The 17,477-nt window shown below is 39.3% G+C and overlaps 1 protein-coding gene across 4 annotated transcripts in view; it reads left to right on the top strand.

Moving 5' to 3' along the window:
• axdnd1 (axonemal dynein light chain domain containing 1) overlaps positions 1 to 17,477 on the top strand; it is a 215,522-nt gene that overhangs the window by 214 nt on the left and 197,831 nt on the right. For all 4 annotated transcript variants that reach the window (XR_011357692.1, XM_069938137.1, XM_069938136.1 and 1 more), the window contains exon 2: positions 840 to 970. Coding sequence is in view for 3 of the 4 variants with exons in the window: in XM_069938137.1 (XP_069794238.1) it covers positions 862 to 970 (109 nt within the window). In the remaining variant the exon portion in view is untranslated. The remainder of the gene's footprint in view (positions 1 to 839; positions 971 to 17,477) is intronic.

The raw sequence follows: 17,477 nt of genomic DNA, 5'->3' as shown, positions 1-17,477 counted from the left end.
TCTATTTAAAACAAAGAAGAACTGTGATGTCTGCCCAAGTTCGCCCTCATCATAGTTTTGTTCTGATGCTATCGGATTGGACAAGTGAAAGGACATTCTGTATTGCAATGACTGGGAATAAGACGTGGCGGAAATGCAGATGTTCCACAAAATTCGGTGTCTGAAAGCTTTGGGAATCAAAGCCCGGTCCAAATGTGGGAGTCTGGGTATAAGTTTCTTTAGAATCAGAGAGAAACTTGGGAAGGCGTCAGAAAGCAGACCCGCGAAATGGATGTTCTCAGCAGTGGGCAAGGGTTGAGAAGTCCTCAGGAGGTCTGAGTGAGGAAAAATGGCGTGTTTGCAGAAGTATGAGAAAATGAAGGAACACGGTGGGAAAGTAGGTCAGGAAAAGAGATGAGAAAATAAAGGCGAAGGCTTTTTAATGTATTCAGGAGCTGACAGCCACTTGATTCAAAGAAGACGAGTGTGAATGAGTATAGGATGGATAGAATCTGAGCAGTCAATGTTAGGCTGGGTGGACTTGCCAAAAGTGATTGATGCAAGCTCAGCAAGGAGTGTGTCCTAAGGATTAGAGGGTAAAATTACTGAATTCCAAGAGGAAGAGATTACATTCTGACAATTCCCTCAACTGATTAAATGTTGATGTTGGCATTCATAATTTGAATGCATATTAATAAAGTTAGTTTTTTAATTTCACGTGTTCATCTTGCAGCATAATTTGCAATTATGTATCTCAGTATGACAAAGAATCAGTGTTAATTGTTTGGCACATTTATGCCTACCTTGTGAATGGAAATATGATCTTCATTGATCTTAACTCTATTTATATTTTTCACTAGAATTACGGGATAGCTCTTGGAAATGTGTGATGAAGATTTTGAAGATGTATCTCTACTTACTCCTGCTGATCAAATACCTGACAACTTGAACCCCACTGAGAAAATGCGTAAGCAAGTGGAAGAGCAAACAGGTATGCAGTAACACATTACTTTTATATAACTCTTACTAAATCTTCAGAATGTTCCAAAGTGTTTCACAGTTAAAAAGTTACATTTTCAATGCAGCCATTGTTGTTTTCATAGCCACATGTTGGAGTCAGTTTTGATACAGTGTGAAGATAAACAAGACAGATCTGCAGGTGCTGGGGTCTAGTGCAGGACACAAAGTGCTAGATAAACTTAGCAGGTCATGCAACGTCCATAGAAAGTAAAAGGCAGCTAATGTTTTGGGCCTCCGCCCTTTGTCAGGAATTTTAAAGGTAGGGCCAGGGGGAGGGAAGGAAGGAAGGAAGCTAACTGATAAGGGATAATAGGTGGGTACACATGGAAGGATGGAGGAGAAAGAAGCTGAGAAGTGATGAGGAGAGTGTAGAGGGCTAAGCAGGACACATCTCTGAATAAGAAAAGGAAGGGATGGGATTAGTGAGCTGGAGGAAAGGAAATGGGGTAGGGAAAGAAAGAGACTGGGGAGGGGGGTTCATGGAAATTGGAGGTCATTACTGATGCTGTCATAAGTATGATTTGTCCAATAAAACCTTCTTCAGCTATCTTCAGTTAAGATCTTTCTTAAGGGATAATTTGGGACCATCTATGGCCCTACCCATGAGTAGTGACATGGAGATTCTAATTCAAAAGGGGAATATGCATAAGTTTATCTTTACAATGTATCTCTTATTCCAAAGTGCGGGCCAAAAGCCGGGCTTACCTAAGGTGAGAGAAAGGTGGGAATTGGACCTGGGCACAAGAATCCACAAGCGGTGCTGTTCAGTCCTGTGTTGGGACAGCATGACAGCAGTCATTAATGCCAGATACAGGTTCTTGCATCAATTCTACCTCACACCACAAATATTACATAAATCCAAACCAGAAATTTTGGAAATGTGCTTTAGGTGTGGTGTGGAGATTGGAACTTTTATCCATTCATCCTGGCTGTGTTCAAAGGTGAGATCCTTCTGGGAGGACCAGGGGGACATTCTAGAAAAAAATTTACAAAGGTAGATTCTCCACAGGATCCGTAATTGTACCTTCTGGGAAACATTATGGATGTGTGTTTTAAACTGTCCAAGAACCAAATTCTGTTTGTGAAGGTTGCCTTGTAGTAAGGGTATAGCTGTCCCGTGGAACTCCAACTCCCAACTAAATATTACATGATGGAATACGGAAATTGCAGAATTGTATTCCCCGTAGAAAATCACATATAATTTAAGGAGGAAATATGACACATTTGTTAGGGTATGGCGACCTTATCTACAACATGTTGGTATGCAGATATAATTATACCCTTCTGAATAAAAGGAAGGTGATAATTTGTTCCATTAGTGGACTGATTGAGATTAATTAAGTGGGTTGTGATGCAGATGACATGTTCTTGTATTTTGTTCCTTATCTTTTTTATTTCAGATTACTTTTGGTTTTTCTTAATTTCCTTTAAGGGTCTGTGATTTTATCGATGATTGTTTTTTTTTGTGTTTGTTTAATTTGTATAAACTTTTTCTCATGGTATTGGGGTATGGGAGAGGGAGGGGTAGGGGAAAAATAGACTCAAAGTTGTTGAGAGAGATTATATTGTTTGAATTTGTGTGAGTCTTTGAAAATCAAAAATAAAATATTGAGATAAATATTGATGCTGTCTGATTGGAGGCTAGTGAGATGTTTCTCCAATATGTGAGTGACCTCAACCAAGAAGTTCACAACATTCTTTGAGGTCAATGGTCAATTTATTTGTTTTCTGGAAGAATTGAAATTCAAAAAGATGTTATGGTCTCAGTTTACAGCAGGATGTCCAAACCTACAAGTTTGGAGGGCCACTTTAAGTTAAGTTATAATTATTACCATATTTTCAAATGCTTAATAAGATGAGCATATAGGTGGGGGAGGGGTGATGTTGGGGATTTGGTCACATGCACTGACGCCAAATGTGGTGGTACAATTTTTATTGTACATATGTAACCCACAGCAGCACTGAAATGGGGATTAGGCATTTTCTACTTTGGGAAACATGCTACAGATGCAAGTTAAAACAAGAACAAAAGTGGACAATATAACCTCAAACTTTGTTCTAACATTCAACAAGATTATGGTTGATCTGTCTTTCTTTCTTCTCTATTTCCCATAATCCATGACTTCCCATCCTGTAGACTGTAAGTGTCTTTACTGTCCCTGTATGTATTCAATGATTAAACCTTTGCAGTTCTTGGTGGCTAACTAGTCCCGAAGGTTCTTAACCACAGGAGAAAATAAGTTGCCTCTCATTTTCATCTTAAATGTGTAACTTTTATTCTGAAACTATGCTCCCTGGTTCTAGGTTCTTTCACTGAGGATTTACCTTGTTATGCTCCTGAGTATCTTGTCTTTCAATAAGATCATCTGTCATTTGTCTGAGGATTTGTTGTAGTTAGGAACAAGTTCGACTGGTCCAAGGAACAATGAATCTTGATGCAGTTTGGATGTAATAACAGCCTTCTTTTAGCCTGTGAGGGAAATTTACCATAGGAAATCACAATCATTCACACATTCTAGAATATGCAAACAATCACGTTGGACGCAGACTAAACACGTAATATCTATAAACTGCGCTAGATATAGGTGCACAGTAGATGAAAACGCAAACAGTACCCACTACCCCTTAACTTACTGCAGGTATGGCACTCAAATTAAAAAGGAAAAAGAAGAATCCTGGTATGATGACCACAAATCCACACGCTCATTATTGTCATGTACCCTAGTATCGATTCTTCAGTGTCGGCTCTGGCTTGTGACCGGGACTGGTGCTCTGGTTTATTCCTTGGGGGAAAAATGACCTGGCAATTCCATGTGTCTGCCTTTATACCCCACTGCTGGTCAGCCCATGTGATTTACAGAACCAGTGGTGAAATATGTGATCTTATGAAAAGGGTGAATGCTCAGCACTGGTGGTTTTGACCTTGATTGACAGACCTGGTGGCTTCTGACCAGGTTCCTACCAGAGACATCACATAACATAACTCTCCACATTCCGACCAGGTTCTGGCTGGAGAGGACACATGGTCCTCCAAAATCTACACTACAACATTCTCCTCACAAGATGATCCCTTCAACCCAGGAATCAACCCAATAAACCTTCCTTTATTGAGTATAAACCAGGTATATCCATCCTTACATGTAGAGACCAAAATTGTATGTACTATTTCCAGTATAGTCTCGCCAATACAGTGCACAGTTGTAGAAAGCTTTCTCAACTTTCACATATACTGCAATTGAACTTGCTTAATCTATTAAGTACTTCCAATATTTTTGTTTAATACACAAGAACACCCATTTTTTTCCAGAAACAACTGATATGAAATTCTATCATGTTCAAACTATTCCAAAAATTTCTTTGTGAGATTATTGATTAATCCTGACTGTCTAAAATAGCTTGTAGCCTTTTTGGTTCAGTTTTTCTCAAGAAAAATTGACTTGAATTCACTGTTTGAATTTATCTTCAAGACTACCTTTGCAAATTCAATTTGGTCAATGTTTATGAACATTAAAATTGCTCTATATTGTTGCATTAACTAACAAGGAGGATAATTTTTTTATTTGTGCTCTGCTCTTCCTGCTGTAGATTTCTCTTACTAGCACTTGCCATTTCTCATCGCCATTCAGAACTGCTCCCATATTTTAACCTTGCAAACTGAGATAACTTCTGATTACTTAATTCACCTCATCCTCTGAAAAAAAACCACTCCCTTTTTAAAGTGTACCTATCCTACTGTGAGAAACAAAGAACATTTATTATACAACAATGCAAAGTTGGGTGCTTCCCCTTACCCTGGGAATACACACACACACTGAGGCTCACCCAACTTTTATACAGTTTATTTCAGTATAGAAGTACCCTCCCCCTTACATTCTTCTGCCTCCTGGATGAGTTTGGCATTAGGCAATCCAGTCTGGATTCTGTGAACTTGGAGGACCAGGGGGTATACTGTCGGTGTCCTATCATGTCATTGTCCTTATTCACAAACCTGCCTTTGTTCTAATTCACACCTTCCCGACTCTTAGGGCTACAACCTTCTTATATGCAGAACTTGCTAATTCTGTCTAAGGCTTACTAATTACATATGCAGAACTTGCTGACTCTCTCTAAGGCTTAGAAGACCCTTATCTTATTCAGATTAACTTTACTTCCTACATTCTATTATCTATCCTTATCCTATTCATACTGGCTTTATTCATTACACATATATCCATACTAGTTTTCTTCATCTTTCATATTTTCATATCAGTTTTACTCATCTCTCACAATCCTCACTTTTCTTTAGCTACGCTTCGTGAATTCTCAACTGGAATGTATTACTTGTAAACTTGGTCTTTTTCCCAGGTGGTCAGTAAACGAACTGCAGTCTCAGCATCATCAGACAGAATTAGGGAAACATACATCCTTTGGGTTATAGTGTTCTGACGAGGGATCCATTGAATTAAATACTGCACACAAGTCTTTAGGCATGGGAGCACCATAATGGCCAGAATAGCGAGTCCAGCTGCTATAAGGGCTGTGGGTATCAGACTCTAGTTACCTATAAAAAGTCTAGTCCACCCCACACCGGACCAAGGTTGCCAAGTCTGAACCTGGGCATGGGAAGATTTTCGAACTCCTGAAGAAGTGTCTTTAACCGCCTGGCCGTTGTGAGCATTGTCATTAACCAGTCTTTCACAAACGCTGCCTTCGGCAGCCAACGAGTAATCGAAAGCCAGGCGGTTTTGTTGAACTGTGGCTCGTATCTGTCATCTTTCTTTTTTTTAAATTTTTTTATTTTTCACACCATAAACCACATTATACATACATTTTCCTTTTCAAATATATACAGTGTCATTTTCTCCCCCCCTCCCTCCTCCCATCCCACCCTCCCTACCTCCCCCCCATTCATTTAAAGTACAAAATCTAAGATACATTAAACCAGTCAAACAATGTTGTCATTCAATAAAAATAAACAAGAAATTCCACTGAGTCAATTCTTTTCATTTCCTTCTCCTTTCGTTATTTTAGGTGGTAGATGTCCCCGGTAGGTTTTCTCTATTGTGTTTCATGTATGGCTCCCATATTTGTTCAAATATTTCAATATTATTTCCTTAAATTATATGTTATTTTTTTCTAATGGAATACACTTATTCATTTCTATATACCATTGTTGTATTGTCAAATTATCTTCTAATTTCCAGGTTGACATAATACATTTTTTTGCTACGGCTAGAGCTATCTTAACAAATCTTTTTTGTGCACCATCCAAATCAAGTCCAAATTCTTTGTTTTTTATGTTACTTAGGAGGAAGATCTCTGGGTTTTTTGGTATATTGTTTTCTGTAATTTTATTTAATATCTGGTTTAGATCTTCCCAAAATTTTTCTACTTTCTCACATGTCCAGATTGCATGAATTGTTGTTCCCATTTCTATTTTACAACGAAAACATCTGTCAGATACTGTTGGGTCCCATTTATTTAACTTTTGAGGTGTAATGTATAGCCTGTGTATCCAGTTATATTATATCATACGTAACCTCATATTTATTGTATTTTTCATCGTTCCAGAGCATAACTTCTCCCATGTTTCCTTCTTTATCTTTATATTTAAATCTTGTTCCCATTTTTGTTTAGTTTTACCATTTGTTTCCTCATTCTCCTTTTCTTGCAGTTTAATATACATATTTGTTATAAATTTTTTGATTATCATTGTATCTGTAATCACATATTCAAAGTTACTTCCCTCTGGTAACCTCAGACTGCTTCCTAATTTGTCCTTCAAGTAGGATCTCAGTTGGTAATATGCCAACACTGTATCTTGAGTTATATTATATTTATCCTTCATTTGTTCAAAGGATAATAATCTATTTCCTGAAAAACAATTTTCTAATCTTTTGATCCCTTTTTTCTCCCATTCTCTAAAGGAAAGGTTATCTATTGTAAAAGGGAGTAACTGATTTTGCGTCAGTATTAGTTTTGGTAATTGGTAATTTGTTTTATTCCTTTCTACTTGAATCTTCTTCCAAATATTGAGCAGATGATGTAATACTGGAGAACTCCTACGTTGTACCAATTTTTCATCCCATTTATATAATATGTGTTCAGGTATCTTTTCCCCTATTTTATCTAGTTCTAATCTAGTCCAATCTGGCTTTTCCCTTGTTTGATAAAAATCTGATAGGTATCTTAATTGTGCGGCTCTATAATAATTTTTAAAGTTTGGCAGTTGTAAGCCTCCTTGTTTATACCATTCTGTTAATTTATCTAGTGCTATCCTCGGTTTCTCCCCCCTTTCCATAAAAATTTCCTTATTATTTTCTTTAACTCCTTGAAGAATTTCTCTGTCAAGTGTATTGGCAATGCCTGAAATAGGTATAGTATCCTTGGGAAAATGTTCATTTTAATACAGTTTATCCTTCCTATTAGTGTTAGTGGTAAATATTTCCAATGTTCTAAATCGTCCTGTAATTTTTTCATTAGTGGATAATAATTGAGTTTATATAGATGGCCGAGATTTTTATTTATTTGTATACCTAGGTATCTTATTGCTTGCGTTTGCCATCTGAATGGTGATTCCTTCTTAAATTTTGAGAAATCCGCATTATTCATTGGCATTGCTTCACTTTTATTTACGTTAATCTTGTAACCCGACACTTCTCCATATTCCTTCAATTTCTTATATAATTCTTTTATTGATAGTTTGGTTCTGTTAAGTATACTATAACATCATCTGCAAATAAACTGATTTTATATTGTCTTTTATTTTTATCCCTTTTATTTTATTTTCTGTTCTTATCAATTCTGCCTGTGGTTCTATAGCTAATGCGGACAATAAGGGTGATAGTGGGCATCCCTGCCTTGTTCATCTGCTTAAATTAAATTGCTTTGATATATATCCATTTACTGTCACTTTCGCCAATGGCCCCTTATATAATGCTTTAATCCAATCAATATACTTCTCTGGTAAACTGAATTTTTGCAATACTTTGAATAAATAATTCCATTCTACTCTGTCAAAGGCCTTCTCTGCGTCTAAAGCAACTGCTACTGTTGGCGCTTTACTCCCTTCTACTGTATGAATTAAGTTAATAAATTTACAAATATTGTCTGTTGTGCGTCTAGACCAGTTTGGTCTAGATTTACCATTTTAGGTACATAATCTGCTAATCTGTTTGCTAATAGTTTAGCTATTATCTTATAATCTGTGTTAAGTAATGATATTAGTCTATATGACGCTGGTGCGAGTGGATCTTTCCCTTGCTTTGGTATTACTGTAATTATTGCTGTTTTACATGAATCTGGTAAGCTTTGTGTTTTGTCAATCTGGTTGATGACTTCCAGGAGGGGAGGAATTAATAAATCTTTAAATGTTTTATAGAATTCAATTGGGAATCCATCCTCTCCTGGTGTTTTATTATTTGGTAGTTTTTTTATTATCTCTTGTATTTCTACTATTTCAAATGGTTCTGTTAATTTATTTTGTTCCTCTATTTGTAATTTTGGTAGTTCAATTTTAGTTAAAAATTCATCTATTTTGCCTTCTTTCCCTTCATTTTCAGTTTGGTATAATTGTTCATAGAATTCTCTAAAGTTTTCATTAATCTCCGTTGGATTATATGTGATTTGTTTGTCTTTTTTCCTTGATGCCAATACCATTTTCTTAGCTTGTTCTGTCTTAAGCTGCCATGCTAGAATTTTGTGCATTTTTTCCCCTAGTTCATAATATTTGTTTTGTCTTCATTATGTTCTTCTCCACCTTGTATGTTTGTAGTATTTCATATTTTATTTTTTTATCTGCCAATTCTCTTCTTTTAGTTGTGTCTTACTTCATTGCTAATTCTTTTTCTATATTTACTATTTCCTTTTCCAACTGCTCTGTTTCCTGATTGTAGTCCTTCTTCATCTTGGTTACATAACTTATTATTTGCCCTCTAATGAATGCTTTTATTGCATCCCATAGTATAAACTTATCTTTCACTGATTCCGTATTTATTTCAAAGTACATTTTAATCTGTCTTTCAATTAATTCTCTAAAATCCTGCCTTTTAAGTAGCATGGAGTTTAATCTCCATCTATACATTCTTGGAGGGATGTCCTCTAACTCTATTGTCAATATCAAGGATGAATGGTCCGATAATATTCTAGCTTTATATTCTGTTTTTCTTACTCTATCTTGCATACGAGCTGATAACAGAAATAGGTCTATTCTTGAGTATGTTTTATGTCTACCCGAATAATATGAATATTCCTTTTCCTTTGGGTGTTGTTTCCTCCATATATCCAAAAGTTGCATTTCTTGCATCGATTTAATTATAAATTTGGTTACTTTGTTCTTTCTGTTAATTTTTTCCCCAGTTTTATCCATATTTGAATCCAAATTAAGGTTGAAATCCCCTCCTATTAATATGTTCCCTTGCATGTCTGCTATCTTCAAAAAAATATCTTGCATAAACTTTTGATCTTCTTCGTTAGGTGAATATACATTGAGTAGATTCCAAAACTCCGAATATAACTGACATTTTATCATTACATATCTCCCTGCTGGATCTATTATTTCCTCTTCTATTTTATTTGGTACATTTTTACTGATTAATATAGCTACTCCTCTTGCTTTTGAATTATACGACGCTGCTGTTACATGTCCTACCTAATCTCTTTAATTTCTTATGCTCCATTTCAGTTAAATGTGTTTCTTGCACAAATGCTATATCAATTTTTTCTTTTTTCAGTAAATTTAGCAGTTTCTTCCTTTTGATTTGGTTATGTATTCCGTTAATATTTAAAGTCATATAGTTCAACGTAGCCATTTCATACTTTGTTTATCTTCCCTTTCCGTTTCCTCATCATCACCTTTCCTTCTTATCCATTTCTGCTTTCTTGTTTTGAAAACTTAATAAGACAACATTTCTAAAACATCAAACATTTTCCTTATTCTCCTATTTAAAACTTCTTTAACCCCATTCTCCCCTCCCCCTCCTGAGTTGCCCTTTATCCCTTGTCGGGCAACCACATCTCCCCTCTCCATTTGGATTTGCGAATTCACTCGCAAGCGTCAACTGATTTTGCAGTGACCGTAACTCCTCCCCACCCACCCCCCCCTGGAAAAGATTTCAATTTTCATATATAACAAAGGTCACTCTTTTAATTCCCTCCTTATTCCCTCTATTCCCTTTCATTCCCTTATTAATTCTTATCTATACTCTATATATTTTCCTCTAAATACGATACACTCATGTATACACATATATACATACACATCTATATACATATATATATATATATATATATACCCATATACACACATACATATAGTTCGTTGTCATTTTTACTCTCATTACATGTCTTCATCTCTCTGCTTGTTTTGTAGTTGTTCTGCAAATTTTCGTGCTTCCTCTGGATCCGAGAATAGTCTGTTTTGTTGCCCTGGAATAACTATTTTAAGTACCGCTGGTTACTTTAACATAAATTTATATCCTTTTTTCCATAGGATCATTTTTGCTGTATTAATCTCCTTCCTCGTCTTCAGGAGTTCAAAACTTATATCTGGATAGAAAAATTTTTTTTGACCTTTGTATTCCAGTGGCTTTTTGTCTTCTCTTATTTTCTTCATTGCTTTCTCCAATATATTTTCTCTTGTTGTATATCTTAAGAATTTTACTAAAATGGATCTTGGTTTTTGCTGCGGTTGTGGTTTCAGGGCTAGTGTTCTATGTGCCCTCTCTATTTCCATTTCTTCCTGTAATTCTGGTCTTCCTAGGACCCTGGAGATCTAATCTTTTATAAATTCTCTCATATTCTTGCCTTCTTCATCTTCCTTAAGGCCCACTATCTTTATATTATTCTATTATAGTTTTCCATTATATCTATCTTCTGAGCTAACAGTTTATGTGCATCTTTAACTTTTTTATTAGATTCTTCTAATTTCTCTTTTAAGTCCTCTACTTCCATTTCTACGATTATTTCTCATTCTTCCACATTGTCCACTCTTTTTCCTATCTCTGATATGACCATCTCTATTTTATTCATTTTTTTCTTCTGCACTCTTAATTCTTCTTTTTATTTCATTAAATTCTTGTAATTGCCATTCTTTCACTGATTCCATATATGCTTTAAAAAAAGATATATCCATTGTCCTGCCTTTCCCTTCTTCTTCCATTTCTCTATGTTCTTCTTCTTCTTCCTCTGGGTTGGCCATCTGTTGTTTCCTTGTTTTCTTTTTGCTCTCTTCTTTCTTGTTCTCGTTGTTTTCTATGTTCTCCTCCTATTGTTGTGTTGCAGCTGTCACTCTCAGCTGTGGAGATCGACTCCGCAGCTGTTCCCCCTTCCCGTCAGTGTGTTTTTTTTCATGCACATCGCGCACTTTTACTCGGCTCCGCGAGCCATTTTTGTAGTCCCGAGCTCGGAACTTCCACTGACCTTAGGGAGCGGGCTTCTCTCTCCGTGGCGGGCCTCCTCGGACAGGTAAGGCCTTCACCTTCTTCTTCTGACGTTCTTTCATCTTCTCTTCTTCCCGTTGCTTTCGACTTTTCTCTCTTCGCTGCCATTTTCTTCTCACCTTTACTTTTACTTTGTTTTAATTTTTATTCTTGTACCTTTGTGTTTTGTGCGTTTTTTTTCAACTTTTCCGGAGAGGGCTGGAATTCCCTGACCGGCCACTACTCCATCACGTGACTCCCCCCCTCTGTCGTCTTTCTTCAGCCCATAAATTCAGGGCCATCACTGTCTGTTCGGTGATGATCTCCAAGGCTGGAGTCTGATTAAACGATTTAAATGCCAAGCAGCTGTGGTGTTCTGGAGCAGCTTACGTCATTTACAACTGGAACTCCCCTTACAGTGGTGGTTCTTAACATTCCAAATGTCTGTGTGACCCAAAGGATGATTTACAGGAGACCAAGTTGGGGAGGGGTGTTTCTTGTCACTGAACCTGTGAGTTGCAGCCTGTCTGTGAACATTAGCATATGAATTCACTCTATCTCTGCTACGTGTACAATCCTGACTAACATTCTGTCTGTCATTGTTCCACCATCTTCTTTGTGCTATCCCTTTAAAACTCCTCTTTTTAATACCTTTAGAGGCCAAAATACAAATCAAATCTACTCCTCTAGAGCCGTTCTGTTCCCCTGGTCCATGTTGGGATCCTATATTAACCCATACCCCACTATGACTATACTTTATATCTGTGAAAGAATTGTCACCTCTGCTGCCCCTATTCCAGGAGGACTTAATACATCGTGAGTAATTTAGGGATGTCCCAAAAACGGGGAACCAAGAAGTAAACAATACAGTAAATGGTAAAAACAACATTACAGCACTTTTTCCCGGCGTAGTGTAACTTTCAGATCAGAAGGATGAAGGACAGCACGCCCGGTGGAGGGTAGATTATTAATGTCGTTAGTCTGTGGTTCAGCAGCTCGTTTAATTCGTTGGATGTGGCTCCATCCCTTTCGTTCGCACGGCAGTGTCTGCAATCAAAAATACACAATAGGGGCCATCCCAGACAGGTTTTAGTTGGTGATCTTGCCATGCTTTTACATATACCCAATCACCAGGTTTAATAGAATGAATAGGATACTCCAGGGTGGGCAGTAACAGCTGCATGTCTATTTTCTCCATGAGCAGAGCCTGTTTGGCAGCTGTATCTGTCTCTCTGTTCCCTTGTGCTTCAGGACTGTCACCACTTTGATGGCTTCGTACATGAACCACAGCTATTTCCTCAGGTAATGTAAGAGCATCTAGAGATTGGACAATTAAGTTTTCATGGATCAACTTTTGTCCTTTTCCAGTTATCATTCCCCGCCCTTTCCAGATCTTCCCAAAGGTGTGCACTACACCAAAAGCGTATTTTGAGTCCATGTAGATAGTGGCCACCTTGTTCTCTAGACCCTGGAGAGCTCTACAGAGGGCATACAATTCACAAGATTGTGCTGACCAATGACCGAGAAGGCGACCGGCTTCAATCACCACTCCTTCTTTCCCATCCACTAAACTATACCCGCTATCGCGAGTGCCATCAATGCACCGGGAAGATCCATCAATAAACCACCTTTCATCCTACTGTAAAGGCTCATCGCTTAAATCCTCTCTAACTTTGGTCTGTAAATCTATTACCTCTAAACATAGATGCTCTAACTCATTTATGGTATTGTCAGAATTTGGAGAAACCAAGAAAGCTGCTGGATTGTGTTCTTTATTCGTAATCAGGGTCAAATCATCCCTATCCATTAGGATCGTTTCATATTTTAAAATTCTAGAGTCTGTGAGCCACCTTCCGTAAGAGAATATTGCGGACTGTGTGAGGGGTGTGAACTATCATCGGGACACCAAACGTAATCTTTCGTCCTTCCTCAACTAAAATAGCAGTGGCTGCGATGGCTTGCACACACTCTGGCCAATCACGACAAACAGGGTCTAAAACTTTTGACAGAAAAGCAACTGGCTGTCTACAGCCTGCCCTCTCTTGTGTTAGTACTCCGATGGCTACACCTCCTTTCGCATTGATATATAGGTCAAATGGCTTATTTAGGTTGGGTAAAGCCAACACTGGGGCACTAATAAGGCGCTGTTTCACCAAGTTAAAATCTTTAATCTCTTCCTCTGTCCAGACAACAGCTTCACCCCCTAGAATCGTGAGTTTATCATAGAGAAATCTGACCAGGCTAGAATAATTTTCAATCCAGATTCTACAGTATCCCACTAAATCAAGGAATTTCCTAAGTTCTTGGGCATTCTTGGGAGGTGGGATCTGTAGAATACCACGTATCCTCTCTGGACTTATTTTCCTAGTTCCATGACTTACCAGATGACCTAAATATTTAACTTCTGATTGAACAAATTGTAATTTGGATTCGCTCACCCTGAGACCCTTATTCTCCAGAAAATTCAAAAGTTCAACAGTATACTGTTTAACTAATTCGTACGTTTTTCCCGTAATTTACAAATCATCAACATATTGTATCAACTGACAATTCTCTCTCCGAGGAGCCTCATCTAATATTTGTTCTAAGACCTGGCCGAATAAATTTGGTGATTCTGTAAAGCCCTGGGGAAGGACTGTCCACCGGTATTGATTCTTGCATCCAGTAAAAGGATTTTCCCATTCAAAGGCAAACATGTCTCTGCTCTCTGTTGCTAATGGACAGGTCCAGAAAGCATCTTTGAGGTCAATCACACTAAACCATTTACTATGGGGATCGATTTTACCCATTATTGTATAGGGATTATGTACAACTGGGTGACGGGTGGGAATAATTTTGTTCAGCTTCCTCAAGTCCTGCACTAATCGATAGGTACCGTCTGGTTTTTGGACAGGTAAAATTGGGGTATTAAAAGGTGACATACAAGGTTTGAGTATACCATTTTTCACCAACTGGTCAATTACTGGCTGCAGCCCCTTTCGGCCAGCCATCGGAATTGGATACTGCTTTGGTCTAATTACTTGCTCAGGATCTTTTAGAGTAACTTGCAGGGGAGGAATATCTAACACCCCTCTATTGCCTCTTTCTGCCCATACTCCAGGATTTATTAGTTCTCGATCTTCCTCGCTTAATACATACAATTGAACCCCGACACCCGATTCCTGTGGTCTGGTGCCGATAGCCAATTGGTCCTGTAAATCTCGTCCTAACAAACAAACTCCAGCTTGGGGAACTAGTAAAATATCCTCTGTTATTATCTTTTCTCCCATTTGTATTCTTACATCCCTTAATACAGGGACCGTAAAATCTCTTCCTCCTACTCCCGAAATCATCACGGTCCCCTCTATCTTAACACCCTCGGGTGGTTGTAAAATACTAGACCGGGCTGCCCCAGAATCTACTAAAAATACCATCTTGTCACTGTGGGGTCCTATGCTTAAATTTACCAATGGTTCTCCGTGCAGCCCCACGGTGTGTATTGACTGAGAACCGTGACCCCCCCACCTATTCATAATCTGCTTCCATCTGTCAGACTCTGGCTTTACCCTACCCTTAATTTAGTCCATTTGTTGTCTGAGTCCAGTGTGTTCGTTAAATGAAGTGATAGGAGAATCAGTTTATTACACAGCATAAGAATAAAGCTTAACAGAGCTCTGGTTCAGTCGTTAGTTCATAGGTCACCTGCACAGTGAGCTATTCCCCAAGACTGACCTCTACTGTCCAGTCTCTACTGTTTATTTAGCTCAACCTTCTTCTTTGGCTTGGCTTCGCGGACGAAGATTTATGGAGAGGGTAAAAAGTCCACGTCAGCTGCAGGCTCGTTTGTGGCTGACAAGTCCGATGCGGGACAGGCAGACACGATTGCAGCGGTTGCAAGGGAAAATTGGTTGGTTGGGGTTGGGTGTTGGGTTTTTCCTCCTTTGCCTTTTGTCAGTGAGGTGGGCTCTGCGGTCTTCTTCAAAGGAGGTTGCTGCCCGCCAAACTGTGAGGTGTCAAGATGCACGGTTTGAGGCGTTATCAGCCCACTGGCGGTGGTCAATGTGGCAGGCACCAAGAGATTTCTTTAGGCAGTCCTTGTACCTTTTCTTTGGTGCACCTCTGTCACGGTGGCCAGTGGAGAGCTCGCCATATAACACGATCTTGGGAAGGCGATGGTCCTCCATTCTGGAGACGTGACCCATCCAGCGCAGCTGGATCTTCAGCAGCGTGGACTCGATGCTGTCGACCTCTGCCATCTCGAGTACTTCGACGTTAGGGGTGTAAGCGCTCCAATGGATGTTGAGGATGGAGCGGAGACAACGCTGGTGGAAGCGTTCTAGGAGCCGTAGGTGGTGCCGGTAGAGGACCCATGATTCGGAGCCGAACAGGAGTGTGGGTATGACAACGGCTCTGTATACGCTTATCTTTGTGAGGTTTTTCAGTTGGTTGTTTTTCCAGACTCTTTTGTGTAGTCTTCCAAAGGCGCTATTTGCCTTGGCGAGTCTGTTGTCTATCTCATTGTCGATCCTTGCATCTGATGAAATGGTGCAGCCGAGATAGGTAAACTGGTTGACCGTTTTGAGTTTTGTGTGCCCGATGGAGATGTGGGGGGGCTGGTAGTCATGGTGGGGAGCTGGCTGATGGAGGACCTCAGTTTTCTTCAGGCTGACTTCCAGGCCAAACATTTTGGCAGTTTCCGCAAAGCAGGACGTCAAGCGCTGAAGAGCTGGCTCTGAATGGGCAACTAAAGCAGCATCATCTGCAAAGAGTAGTTCACGGACAAGTTTCTCTTGTGTCTTGGTGTGAGCTTGCAGGCGCCTCAGATTGAAGAGACTGCCATCCGTGCGGTACCGGATGTAAACAGCGTCTTCATTGTTGGGGTCTTTCATGGCTTGGTTCAGCATCATGCTGAAGAAGATTGAAAAGAGGGTTGGTGTGAGAACACAGCCTTGCTTCACGCCATTGTTAATGGAGAAGGGTTCAGAGAGCTCATTGCTGTATCTGACCCGACCTTGTTGGTTTTCGTGCAGTTGGATAATCATGTTGAGGAACTTTGGGGGACATCCGATGCGCTCTAGTATTTGCCAAAGCCCTTTTCTGCTCACAGTGTCGAAGGCTTTGGTGAGGTCAACAAAGGTGATGTAGAGTCCTTTGTTTTGTTCTCTGCACTTTTCTTGGAGCTGTCTGAGGGCAAAGACCATGTCAGTGGTTCCTCTGTTTGCGCGAGAGCCGCACTGTGATTCTGGGAGAATATTCTCGGCGACACTAGGTATTATTCTATTTAGTAGAATCCTAGCGAAGATTTTGCCTGCAATGGAGAGCAACGTGATTCCCCTGTAGTTTGAGCAGTCTGATTTCTCGCCTTTGTTTTTGTACAGGGTGATGATGGTGGCATCACGAAGATCCTGAGGCAGTTTACCTTGGTCCCAACAAAGCTTGAAAAACTCATGCAGTTTGGCATGCAGAGTTTTGCCGCCAGCCTTCCAGACTTCTGGGGGGATTCCATCCATACCTGCTGCTTTGCCACTTTTCAGTTGTTCGATTGCCTTATATGTCTCATCCAGGGTGGGAACCTCATCCAGCTCTAGCCTTAGGGGCTGTTGAGGGAGCTGGAGCAGGGCGGAATCTTGGACTGAGCGGTTGGCACTGAAAAGAGATTGGAAGTGTTCTGACCATCGGTTGAGGATGGAGATCTTGTCGCTGAGGAGGACTTTGCCGTCTGAGCTGCGCAGCGGGCTTTGGACTTGGGGTGAGGGGCCGTACACAGCCTTTAGAGCCTCGTAGAAACCCCTACAGAACAAAAATTGGCTTTCTTTGCTAGATTTCTTGCATAGGATTTATCACAAGTAATTTCCTGCTCTGCAGTTATCTGGGGTGTAGAGCTCCCATCTTAATCCTCAAGGTCAGAATATTTGTTTTGATCAGAAATCAATTCATACCCCAGATATTTCTAATTATTTTTTTGTTCTCTGGCCATATTCTTCTGTTCTACTCAACACCTCCTTCTGTCTTAGCTTCTTACTGATTCCATTCTCTTTGTTTCTGACAGTCTCTGTCAGATTCTTTTTGTTTGTGCTAATCAACACCTCCTTTTGCCTTAAC

The sequence above is a fragment of the Narcine bancroftii genome, chromosome 5, assembly GCF_036971445.1.
Source record: "Narcine bancroftii isolate sNarBan1 chromosome 5, sNarBan1.hap1, whole genome shotgun sequence".
Lineage (NCBI taxonomy): Eukaryota > Metazoa > Chordata > Chondrichthyes > Torpediniformes > Narcinidae > Narcine > Narcine bancroftii.
Note: the sequence above shows the minus strand (reverse complement) of the source record. Positions and strands in the feature narration are given on the sequence as shown.